The sequence below is a fragment of the Bos javanicus genome, chromosome 6 (assembly GCF_032452875.1).
Source record: "Bos javanicus breed banteng chromosome 6, ARS-OSU_banteng_1.0, whole genome shotgun sequence".
Classification (NCBI taxonomy): Eukaryota; Metazoa; Chordata; class Mammalia; order Artiodactyla; family Bovidae; genus Bos; species Bos javanicus.
Window position 1 is genome coordinate 102,317,418 of NC_083873.1, and position 12,040 is coordinate 102,329,457.

At 42.9% G+C, this 12,040-nt stretch overlaps 1 protein-coding gene across 8 annotated transcripts in view; it reads left to right on the plus strand.

Annotated features, from left to right (window-relative positions):
• Positions 1-12,040, plus strand: part of AFF1 (ALF transcription elongation factor 1) — a 194,913-nt gene that overhangs the window by 140,862 nt on the left and 42,011 nt on the right. For 7 of the 8 annotated variants that reach the window (XM_061420742.1, XM_061420741.1, XM_061420740.1 and 4 more), the window contains 3 exons: positions 2,666-2,752; positions 3,650-3,686; positions 7,295-7,346. In XM_061420742.1, the coding sequence (XP_061276726.1) occupies positions 2,666-2,752; positions 3,650-3,686; positions 7,295-7,346 (176 nt within the window). The remainder of the gene's footprint in view (positions 1-2,665; positions 2,753-3,649; positions 3,687-7,294; positions 7,347-12,040) is intronic. The other variant, XM_061420745.1, reaches the window with a different exon arrangement.

A 12,040-nucleotide genomic window follows, 5' to 3' on the forward strand; every position in this document is an offset into this window, starting at 1 on the left:
ATCAAACCACTTAGGGCCTGGAAGAGTTTATGCACTTTTCCAACTGCCTGATTTAATAGTTGGGAGCAGCCTTAGGCTCTGAGAAGACAATGGACGTTTCTTGGGAATCACTGGTGACTAAAAGTCACAGACACTGTTGGCATCCTAAAGAAATTCTTGGAAGACGGAAGGGTGATACTCTCAGACGCCTCAGTTATTACATGTTCTTACATTGTAACCATTGTTATAGTCCCACACCTTAGACTATGGTCGTATAAATAAAACAGCAGGAAACTCTGGTGCAGTATTGAAATTCTTTAAAATCTAGGCTTTTAATTAAAGTTGTAGTGCTTTTAATTGCTTTCTCTGATCATATATTCCAGCACTTTATTTTTGTTTCTTTGGTTTATGGTTTTCTTGTTTGTCTCTGGCCATATAGCTTGGGGGAATCTTAGTTTCCCAACCAGGGATCAAACCTGTGCCCCCTACTGTGAAAGCAGAGTCTTCTTTTTCTTTTTATGGTACATTTTTTTTTAACTTTTTTATTTAGTGTTGGGGTATAGCCAGTTATCAATGTTGTGATAGTTTTAGTTGGACAGCAAAGGGACACAACCATACATATACATGGATCCATTCTCCCTTACGGAGAAGGCAACGGCACCCCTCTCCAGTATTCTCGCCTGGAAAATCCCATGGACGGAGGAGCCTGGTAGGTTGCAGTCCATGGGGTCGCACAGAGTTGGACATGACTGAGCGACTTGACTTTCACTTTCCACTTTCATGCACTGGAGAAGGAAATGGCAACCCACCCCAGTGTTCTTGCCTGGAGAATCCCAGGGACAGGGGAGCCTGATGGGCTGCCGTCTGTGGGGTCGCACAGAGTCCGGACACGGCTGAAGCGACTTCAGCAGCAGCAGCAGCATTCTTCCTTAAACTCCCCACCCATCCAGACTGCCACATAGCATTGAGCAGAGTTTCATGAGAGCACGGAGTCTGAACCACCAGGAAAGTCCGTCCGTCCAGCACTTTGCACTTTGGAAAAAAGAGAAGAAATGATCTTCGCCTGCCTCTTCCTGAGAACTGAGGCTTGGAGCACGCAAACCCCTCAGGCTAACCTGAGCAGCAGAGTCAAGAGTTAAGATCCATTCTGGGACTCTGACTCCAGAGCTGTTATGTTACTCTTTCCATTCTATTTTCGTATAGATTTCCTCTTCTGTACTGAACAATGGTTAGTCGAGTGAGTGAGGGCATGATATCACCTTTAACAAAAATTACTCAAGCCAGCATCGGTTACTTTGCTTGTCACTGTGCCAGCTCGTTTATGTCTGTTCTGGGCCTCTACAGCCTGAGGGCGGCTGCAGGGACTGGTGCGGAGGATATGGGTGGAGGTGGGCAACGGGGCTGTATTTGCCTCCAGCTCCATCTCCAGGTGTCACAGGATCAGATGGCATTTCTGCGGGGGATAGAGAGGCTGGGGTAAAAGCACAGTGCCTTGTACAGTGAGGCAACACAGCGTCGTCTGGGGGCCCCAGCCTACTAGCGGAGGGTTGCCTGCCAGACCTTCAGCCAGTTTCCCTGGCAGGTCTGACCCATGGGGGGATGGGATTCTTTCTTAGACTCAGACTCGAACATGGAGGGGCTGTTCCCTGCACTCGCAGCTCTCAGCTTCCTGGGAGACCTGCCCCTGACATTTTAGACCTTGTTTTTCTCAGCTGTGAAAGGAAAGGTCTGGTGATAATCTCCAGTGGCCATTTGAACTCTTGGACAAAGTGTGTGCATGCATGTGTGTTGTGTGTACATACTTGCAATTAGACACCTTTCATCTGACATTTTGTTTCTCACTTAAAAATTATTTTTAATTGGAGGATAATTGCTTTACAGTGTTGTGTTGGTTTCTGCCGTACAACAGCGTGGATCAGCCATAGGTGTACATATATCCCCTCCCTCCTTAACCCCCCTCCCACCCACCCCATCCCACGCCTCTAGGTTGTCACAGACCCACTGGTTTTTTAGCAAGTGAATGAGCTTAGAAAAACAGGACTCATGTCAAGAGAAACATATTAATTTGTGAAAGAAATCTTGCTTCCATGTAAAAAGTGAATAGAAATGAAACTTCTGTTAATGGAAAGGGCCAGTGGCTTTTTAAGGCCTTCTCTGCAAAAGTTCTTATGTCCTAATAATGTGTACCAGGGAAGGGTCAAATCCATTAAAACCCTCCCAAGTGGAACAAGTGACCTGAATTACTTGTTTGCTTAAGTCAAACAGGAAAGTTCTTCTTCCTTTGAGCTTAAATAATTCCAGGAAATGCAATAAAGACGCTGAGGGAGAAAGAAAGCATTGAGACAGGACTGAGTGTTCATAGTTACATAAGCTGGTAACACCTACTACCGTTTTTTATGCTTCACGCTGTTCAGAATGTTCAGACCATTCATGTTCTATGCTCTTGTTTTTCTTCTTCAAACTGATCTCTTTTCAGTTTTGTTTGTTGGAGAGCTTCAGCTTTTGAACAGAGCCCACCAAGTAGGAGTTTTTTTTTTTTTTTTTAAAGTCACTGAAATAACTTTTAAGATTTTACTTTCCATTTACCATCACTCCACTGTGCATTCTGTTTAAAAAGTTGACTTAAGTAGCAATAAATGTTCTATTTATAATTTACTTTTTCTTCCCGTTCCAAATCTCTTTCCAGGAAATGACCCACTCATGGCCTCCTCCTTTGACAGCAATACACACGCCTAGTACAGCTGAGCCCTCCAAATTTCCTTTTCCCACAAAGGTAATTCCTTACAAGTCTAGTAGGCACTGCATCCACACCAGTGACAAGGCCTGAAGTATTGCTCTGCGCTGGATTAATCAAGTACTATTTGTTGAACTCTTCAGAGAATAGGTTAACATTGCAATTAATTTAGCTCCTAAAGTGCTTCCTAATGCTTTCAGATGCTTCTTCACTCTTCAATTATGTCAATAGGAATGTCTTACATGTGTGTAGGATTTTGTAGAGTATGAAAATAATCAAGACTTTATAATAAATTCTTTTTTTTTTTTTTTTTAAAGTCTTTTCCTTAGTGGGGAACACCAAAGGTACAGGGGAAAAAGTGAGGTGGCATGTCTGCACCCTAATTCAGAATTTAGGCACATCCAGACACACATTTACACTTGTCATACCTCCTGTATTTAAAAGTTTAATGTGATCAGCTACATTTGTGGTGGTTTTAATAGCAAGGTAAATTGCCAACTTACAGGATTCTGTTGAAGTATTTGTGAACAATATATTTAAAACATCGCCCTTTGTTTTGGTTTTGGTTTTTGTACTTTTGGATAACCTTCAGAATATAGAAATCTCACCTCAGGTCTGTGTTCAGTCCAGCCTGGTATACATGCATATTGTTGACATCGTTATTCCTTTCCATGATGTCATTGAGATTTTAATCTACCACTAAACATATTTTCTAATGATAATTTTTTTCTTAAAAAAATGCAATTCATTATTGATTTTAAGGTAAAGCATTATACTTTGGAAGGAAAAATGAGCTGTAGGGAACAGCAGAAGAAATAAAACCCATTTCATGTAAAAATTAGATTTATCAGTATGTATCCGATTTAGCAGTGGCACAACCTTGGATTTACAAACCTTAATATTTTATTAACTAGAGATTTTCATTTTTCTTTCTAGGATTCTCAGCACATCAGTTCTGCGGTCCCAAACCAAAGTAAGTAAATATGTGGAACTGATTATTGCATTGGAGAATAAAGCATGTTTTTTATTGTTTTAATACAGAAAATATTCATGGAAAATGATGAGGTTAACCTCAGCAGAGATGAGGTTAAAGCTAGGAAGGGCATAAAGAACCGCTTTATGTTCTCTAGGTGGAATTGCAGATTAATGTAAAGAGTTAATGAAAGTGTCTTACTAAAGTACCTAAAAAATATAATTTGACATTACCTGACATACGATAAATATCTCGAGAGTGACTCTAAAAGCATATACAATTATCCAGGAATTGTATAAAAAAACAGATTGGAGTATGTTCTGTGTTTCTTGTATTTATTTTAAACAAAAGAAATTTCTACAGGGAAGAGAACACACAGCTTCTTTAGACCTTCTGTATGTATTGGCCATATAATTCATTTTTGGTTCTTTTAAATGGATTGTAAATACTGGAGAATTCAGGAGGAACCAGAACCGTAACTGGATCTAGCCTCTCTCTTCATCCGTAACCCTTTAGTTCACTGAATTCTTTGTTTCCCAACTATATCCAAGGCATTTCAAGCCTTACAAAAATGACTGATGTACTTCCAGTCATTTAGTTCATCAACATATGGTGAGTGCCCAAGTTACGACGTATTGGTCTTCACAGGGCTTAGGGAGACCAAAGTAAGGTGCGTGGTGTGTTTAAATGTATGAGAGAAGGTTGCTCATAGATATTCCATGAAGGTAACTCTTCTTCAGATCTCTCCATCTCATTCTTTTCCCTCACTTATATTTTCCCCTTGATTATCCAATTATTTCAATTGCAAGGATTTGAGGAGAACAAAAGAGATGAGGAAAAATAAGAAATGGAATAGCCTTTCTCTAGAATAGGGGTTATGAAGAGTCAGACAGGACTGAGCGACTTCACTTTCACTTTTCACTTTCCTGCATTGGAGAAGGAAATGGCAACCCACTCCAGTGTTCTTGCCTGGAGAATCCCAGGGACGGGGGAGCCTGGTGGGCTGCCATCTATGGGGTCACACAGAGTCGGACACGAGTGAAGCGACTTAGCAGCAGCAGCATAGCCTAAGAGTCAAATCTGTTGTGCAGCTAGTTTTTGTAAAGAAGGTTTTATTAGGACACACCCGTGCTCATTCATTTATTATCATGTCCCACGCTATATAGCAAGCGAAGTTTAAAATAGTTACCATCAGACCTTTACAGAAAAAGTTTGCTTCTCCCTGCTGTACAGATACTAAGACCTTGTAAATAACTCCTAAATTTCCCCCAAATGCAGAGATATGGACCTGACCATCTTGGCTGGTATTGGGGAGATTGGGAAATCTTTGTTTCTCAACCTCTTGGCAGCCTATCCAAAAATAGATAACAAGTGAAGTGGCACAGCTCAGCTGTGGACAGGACTGCTATGCACCCCTCTCCTTCTTGCTCCTCCACCCAATTCCTCCCTACCTTTTAGGGCTGCCAGTCATGCATATTATATGCCTTCCACTGAGTCACTCACAGCTTGCATGATTGCTACCTCCTGGTTTAGAAAGACCCTGTGATCCTTTAAACTGTGTGATTTCTCCTTTTAGCACAATACAGTTGAACTTCGCCAGGGGTGGAGGGCCTCCAGGCCTGTGGAACAGTGTAGACTGAGTCCTTGTTGCTCTGATGAGAAGTTTTCAGATGCTGGCAGGTCATCCATAGGTCTGGGCTCAGCAGATGCTTATTACCTTGGGGTCTTTTATGCTGCTGCCGTTCTGTCTATTGGTTCTGGAAAAGCTGGTTTACCCCTGTGAGAATGTGGGCAGGGGTGAGAGAGGGGCGCTAGTCGGACCCAAGAGGAGTCTGGTTGTGTGCTGGTTGAAGATGGAGTGGAGTATGTGCAGATGATAGCTTTCAGAGAAGTGAAGTGTGACATCTGTTTCTCAAAGTATGCCCAACAAGCAAATTCAAATTTCATGAAAAATTAGGCTTTTGGAGTCTGTAGAGAATGAAGTGGTAAAGAACCCGCTTGCCAATGCAGGAGACAAAAGAGATGTGAGTTCCATCCCTGGGTCAGGAAGATCCCCTGAAGATAGGCACAGCAACCCACTCCAGTATTCTTGCCTGGAGAATCCCATGAACAGAGGAGCCTGGTGGGCTACAGTCCATGGGGTTGCAAAGATTGAGACATGACTGAAGCGACTTAGGATGCATGCACACAGAGACTGAAGTATATCCCATATATACATCCCTGTATGTCCCAGGATTTATGTCCACATATTCAAAAAAAACACAGCTGCTTGAGGATTACCAGAGCCTCGTGGAGCTTAGGACCTGGTCAGGATGTTTGTGTGGGAGCCCCTGTGCGTGGACTTTAGCTCCTTTAATTTGTAATCCCAGCCCTAATTTGCTAGCCAGAAGGGAAAACCATCTAAAAATACCGGGTAAGAGCTGCTGCCCCCATGAGGATGAAGCCCTGAACTGCAGTTATTCAAGGGTCTCCTGGGTCATTCGTGGTTACTGTACCGCCCGCTGTCTGAAAGGCACCCATGTTGCCACTCAGCTTCTGCGTCAGGTCCAGACACAGACATGGTCTCCCAGCTGCTCTTCAGTCTCTACACTTAACATTTCCTGTTCCTTTCTGGGTTACGTCAGGTAGCACCAGCAGGTTACTCTTTCTGAGAAATTGTTGTATCGTGCCTGGTGGCTGTATCGTGCTCTGGTGGCGTCTCAAAGTATTAATGTCCCATCATAGCACTCGGAGCCCTCTGACCTCCCCAGGGCCTCTCACATTGCCCTCCACACACTCTGCACCCCAACCTTCCCCTTTCTCATCTGCACCATCTCAATTGCTCCCACGTTTCCTGCCTTCCCTCACATCGTCTCTTCTGCCTGAGGGCCTTCTTCACCCTCATCTCCCTCTTGCCTGCAGTCATTTCTGTCAAAAATCTCACCCATCCTTTGCAACACACACACCTAATTTCGTTTCTTTTCTGATTTGCCTGCTTTCGTCGTGCCCAGTGGTGTGACGAATCTCTAGATTCCCCAGACGTTTCATCTAGGTGATGGGTTTGTGTGCGGATCTCTCACAGCCTAGAGCTGTAGTTGCTGTTCCTGTTTGCTGTCCCTCGATCAGCTGTACACTCATCGAGGACAGGGGCAAATGTCTTGAGCATCTTGGTGTCTGTGAGAGGCAGTTTGTGACCAGCAGTTGAACGAATGAATCGGGGGTGTTGAATGATGGGGGGCCAGGTGGGAGCACAGGCGGCCAAGGACAGAGGCTGTGAAAGAGAGTGCTAGCAAATCGCTGATGGATGTGTGACATCAAACCAGGTGGGGTGGCGTCACGGTGCTTCCACAGGAGCCCCCGTCAGTGGACCCCGAAGAGAGTCTTCTGTGGGGTCGGCTGGCCGGGCAGCACTCTCAGGGTTTTCCAGTTCTGAGCAAGCCCTCTCTCAAGATGTAACATAAATGTTATTTTATAATAGCTCTCTGTTGACAAAATTTAAGTGTACCAAGTGTTTTTAGGTGAAAAGGTGGTGGGGAAATAGCAGGAAAAAAAAAAAAGAGGGGATTTATAACTAACAATCTCATGCATTTGTCATTGTGCTCGTCTGATCATTTTTCCCTCCTCCACAGAACAATATGATACATCTTCAAAAACTCACAGTAATTCTCAGCAGGGAACATCGTAAGTAACATGCTTTTTGTTTATTAAAAGTTTATAATGTTATAATTTCCCATGTAAATCTGTTGCTTAGATTCTGCGGCCCCCCCCCCCCCAACCCTTGCTTTCAAAAGATGACTCATAAAACACCGCTGAGTTGTGAAGGGAAGAAGTGACCTACATTTCTATTGGGCTTAAGTTCTCCCGTTGAAAGTCGAGGCACCTTAAGCATTTGCTAAGGGGTTTTCTCAAAAAGAAAGGCATTTGAGCCATTATTTACATGTTAACTCTGGAAAATAGAAGGTTTTAGCTTTATAAATTTCAGTCTTAAGTAGCTTTAGCTTTTGGAAGCAAATTTGGGGGGAGGTACACAGTTTTAGACTTTCTGCCACTTTTTTGGCCTCGTTTTAACTAATAAAGAATGTCTTGCTGCCCAGCTGTTCTTTATTAAGACCAAGTAAGTCCAGATATGTTTGGGGTTTTTGAAACAGTTGAAAATACGTAGTAGAGATTTTTAAACCAGCATTTTGACCTAATTTGTCATTTCTTGGTGGTACTGAACTAATAATTCTTTTCATGACTAGCAGTGGTTCAGCTAGTGAGTGAGGAGATCTTTCTTGCCTCAGATATTTGATCACACAACAGTTACTAACACAGCATTGCTTGTCTCCGAGGACTTCAACTTTCTTCTCATTTTAAGGCCTAGGATTTGTCCCATGCATTTTTGGAAGGCGGTGCTGTGCTGGATTGAATATTTTGGAAACTAAGATAGTTGAAGCAGAGGTTGTTTTCTCTCTTCACCGTGACTGAATATGAGACTGGGTGAAATAACTATTTCCAGAGCCAGGTCCTCGATGTAGTGACTTTCACTTCTTGATGGTAAAGTAAGAAAAAAAATAGTTTTGTTGTTGTTGTTGAAAAGATAGATTTATTATAGTTTCCAGGTTGGATTTGGGTGTATAATAAAAATCTGTTGATGACTTTTTGCTTTATTCTCCTTTACTAGAAAAAAAATTAACCCAATGATAGTTATTCTTTGCCTTTTGTTGTTGTTGTTTTTGCCTTTTGTTTTTCCCTTTCTTTAAAAAAAAAAAAAGTTTTTTACTCCTGTGTTCTGAAGATTGAGAATCACTGCCTTAGATTGCATTTAGGGGTGCAGGTGTTGGTTTAGCCAGTTGGTGGCTGATGAGGGATTGACAGGACACCTCCAGGGACCACACTTGCAATCACCCTGTGGATGCTCTGTGGCTGCCCTCAGGCTGTACACCTTGTGCTCGCAGTGTAATGGTTGGTAGTAAAGCCACACAGACCATAAGAGGACCCAGCTACTGTCTTTACTGGGGGCAGCGAGGGAAGGCAAGCTGAAGTGCTTGCAGCCCTACAAGAACTTGGCAATAAGAACAGGGACAAGGAGCGCCCTGAGCAGCAGATCAAGTGGGGCAGCTGCACCTAACGAGGGAAGGGGCTGTGTCCTGGGCCGGTGTGGAGAGGGAGAAAGGCCCCTGGATCTGACCTGGTCCCAGCTGCCCCTGCCCACTCCGTTTTCCATCAGCTTTCAGACTGAGGTCGTTCGTAGGGACTCAGAGTGTTTTCTATGACCATTTTGCTACTCAGGGTTGCTCTCCTGATGAAGTGAGTTAAACCACTGAAATCAGAGGTGCCTGCAAGTTTATAACAGATATGCTCATGTCCTGTGACACGTGTAGTGTTTTATTTTTAATTTGAAAAATTTTGAATAATTTATATGTGTATTTATTTTTTGGCTGTCCTGGGTCTTCGTAGCTGTGCCAGGGCTTTCCCTAGTTGCAGCGAGAGGGACTACTCTTCAATTGTGGTACCTAGGCTTCTCACTGCCGTGGCTTCTCTTATTGCAGAGCATGGGCTCTACGGCACTCGGGCTCAAATGTTGTGGAGCGCCGGCTTAGTTGCCGCGTGGCCTGTGGAATCTTCCTGGACCAGGGATCGAACCTGTGTCCCCTGCGTTGGCAGGCAGATTCTTAACCACTGGACCACTGGGGAAGTCCCTGTAGTGTTTTCTGGATAAAAACTATTGCTTTGCCATGTATAAAATTAACCTAGAGAAGAACATTTGTTTTGATCCTAATAGGTTTGGAGAAGGGAGGAAAGCAGGGCCTGGTGCAGGTAGAGAGGACCAGAGTGATGAAGGAGAGAGAAATCTTGAGGCTGGATGAATACAGTGGGTTGTATGCCCAGGGGGTTGGCAGTATTGATTAGCGCCAAAATGAAATGTCCCTATGGGGAAAAGAATCACTTTTATGGAGATTGGATGACAGCTGAGTCCCAGTTAATTCTGTCGAGGGCAAGTGTTGTTTCAGAGTTAGCATGGCAGATCTCTTAGCGCTCACGGGTTCATTTGATCTTGGGTCAGCCTGAGGGTTCTTTGACAAGCAGTTAAACTGTCTGAATGGCACAGAGCCTGGCAGGGAGACCGTCTAATGCACTTTGGATGTCAGGAAAGAAGATGTTAATTTCAGGGTCATTTGTTCTTTGGTTTTAAAAATCAATCTAGGTCCTAATACTTTTTCTTTCAGAGTTCCTAGTACTTGGGCCTCCTTACAAAAGTGGAGTGGTGCTTATCAAAGGGGGATAAGAGGACCTGGCCCTGGAGAATAAGCTGTGGATATTAATAACTTTTAACATCTGTCCAGACTTGGGTGTGGGTGGGCAGTAGCCAGGTGGTAGAAGAATGTAAGTGTGAAAGAAATGTCTTGAATCCGTTACGTTTAATCTCTGTAGTTGAAACTCTAGTTAGCTGTCAAGTGATGAGTTTGTTCTACCACGCACCACAGGGAAGGGATTAGCTAGGAATCCAGTGCTGTTTGCCCCCAAGTTTAGGGGAGGGGATGTTGATTTAAGGGCTCCTAGCTTTGGAATTCTCTGCCTTTCCAAGACTTAGGTCTTTTGAGTTCTTGGGGCACAGTACAAAGCATTTCCTTTTTCTGTACCGCTGTTACGCCCTTGGGGCTTCCCAGGTGGCTCAGTGATCAAGAATCCGCCTGCCAAGTAGGAGACACGGGTTCAGTCCCTGGGTCGGGAAGATCCTGTGGAGGAGGGCATGGCACCCCACTCCAGTATTCTTGCCTGGAGAATCCCATGGACAGAGGAGCCTGGTGGGCTACAGTCCATGGGGTCGCAAAGAGTTGGCTATGACTTACTAACAACAGCAACATTATTTCCTTCATGTGTGTGATCGTGGGTAGTACATTCAGACACGGTTTCCTAATACCAGTGCTTTCACCAGCCTCTCAAAATGGATAACGTGCTAATGTTTTAGAAGCTATACAGCAGTTGATGGGCATTGTTGTGACTGACTTGCTTCTCCTTCTCACCCGCTACCTCCCCCAACATTGCCAAGTCCTAACTAGATGGTGCCCTCCTTTCTGTTTATTTTTGCTTTAGAAATCATCAGTTAGAGAGAGAAGTGAACAACTACAGCAATTTGAAAAAAATTTTTTAAATATATTTATTTACAACTGTCCTGGGTCTTTATTGCTGCACAGCATGTGGGATCTTCCTGGATCCAGGGATCAGACCCATGTCTCCTGCATTGGCAGGTAGATTCTTTACCACTGAGTCACCAGGGAAGCCCAGCAATTTGAAATTTTTATTACTTACTTGGAACATTTCTTTTCAAATGAGGGGAAGCATTTGAACCTGAAGACTGGGGTTGGGATTGTCCTGGAAGTTTGATCAGGCTTCACTGGTGGCTCAGATGGTAAAGTATCCATCTGCCAATGCAGGAGACTCAGGATTCAATCCCTGGTTTGGAAGATCCCCTGGAGAAGGGAATGGCAACCCATGCCAGTATTCTGGCCTGGAGAATTCCATGGTCAGAGGAACCTGGCATGCTACTGTTCATAAAGTCACAAAGAGACACTGAGCGACTAACACTTTCACACACACACACACACACATATATAAATATGTAAAACTGAATCACTTTGCTGTACAGCAGAAATTAACACAACGTTATAAATCAGCTGAACTTCAGTTAACAAAAAAGTTTGTGCTTTATGAAGGTGTCTGACCTGAGATCTTTATTTCACTTGACAGCTCTGACTTAAAGGGCTCTTTGCTGATAAATGTTTGGAAGAAGTATTAATAGTAGAAGTTACCCTAAGGGGCTAAACTTATAAATTATTTGTCCTTTCGAGTATACTCCTGTCCCTTATTCACAGTTCTTCAGCTCTTTTTGAAAGCAAGGAACATATATTTGTGCTGGTCAGTGATATATTTGTACATCTACAGTAAATCTTCAGCTTCTCAGAATGTAAATAAAGAGCTTTACATTAATAATAATTCTTGGTTCTCAAATATCTGGCATTGCTAGAAAAAGATGCATTCTGTTTTTATTCCCAACTGAATAAGTAATTGTGAATCCAAAGTTACTGGTATTCATAATTATTTTAGTGATGTAGATATAGAAGAAAATGTTCTATTTTTCAAGAGAAAAAAGTAGAGGTATTAAATGACAGAGAATAAAGCTTTTTTTTTTTTTTTTTAATGAGTTACTATTAGCCATGCTATGGAGACGTCAGAGTTTATAATACTGGGTACTGAAAAATTTCCGTGCTTGGGTGCAAGGAAACAAATGGTCATTCTGAACAGTGTTTGAAAATTTTGCTTATTTCAGAATTATAGTTACTGTAACACATAAATCAATATTTGCAAAATGGTAAAACTCCCAAATGCAGAAG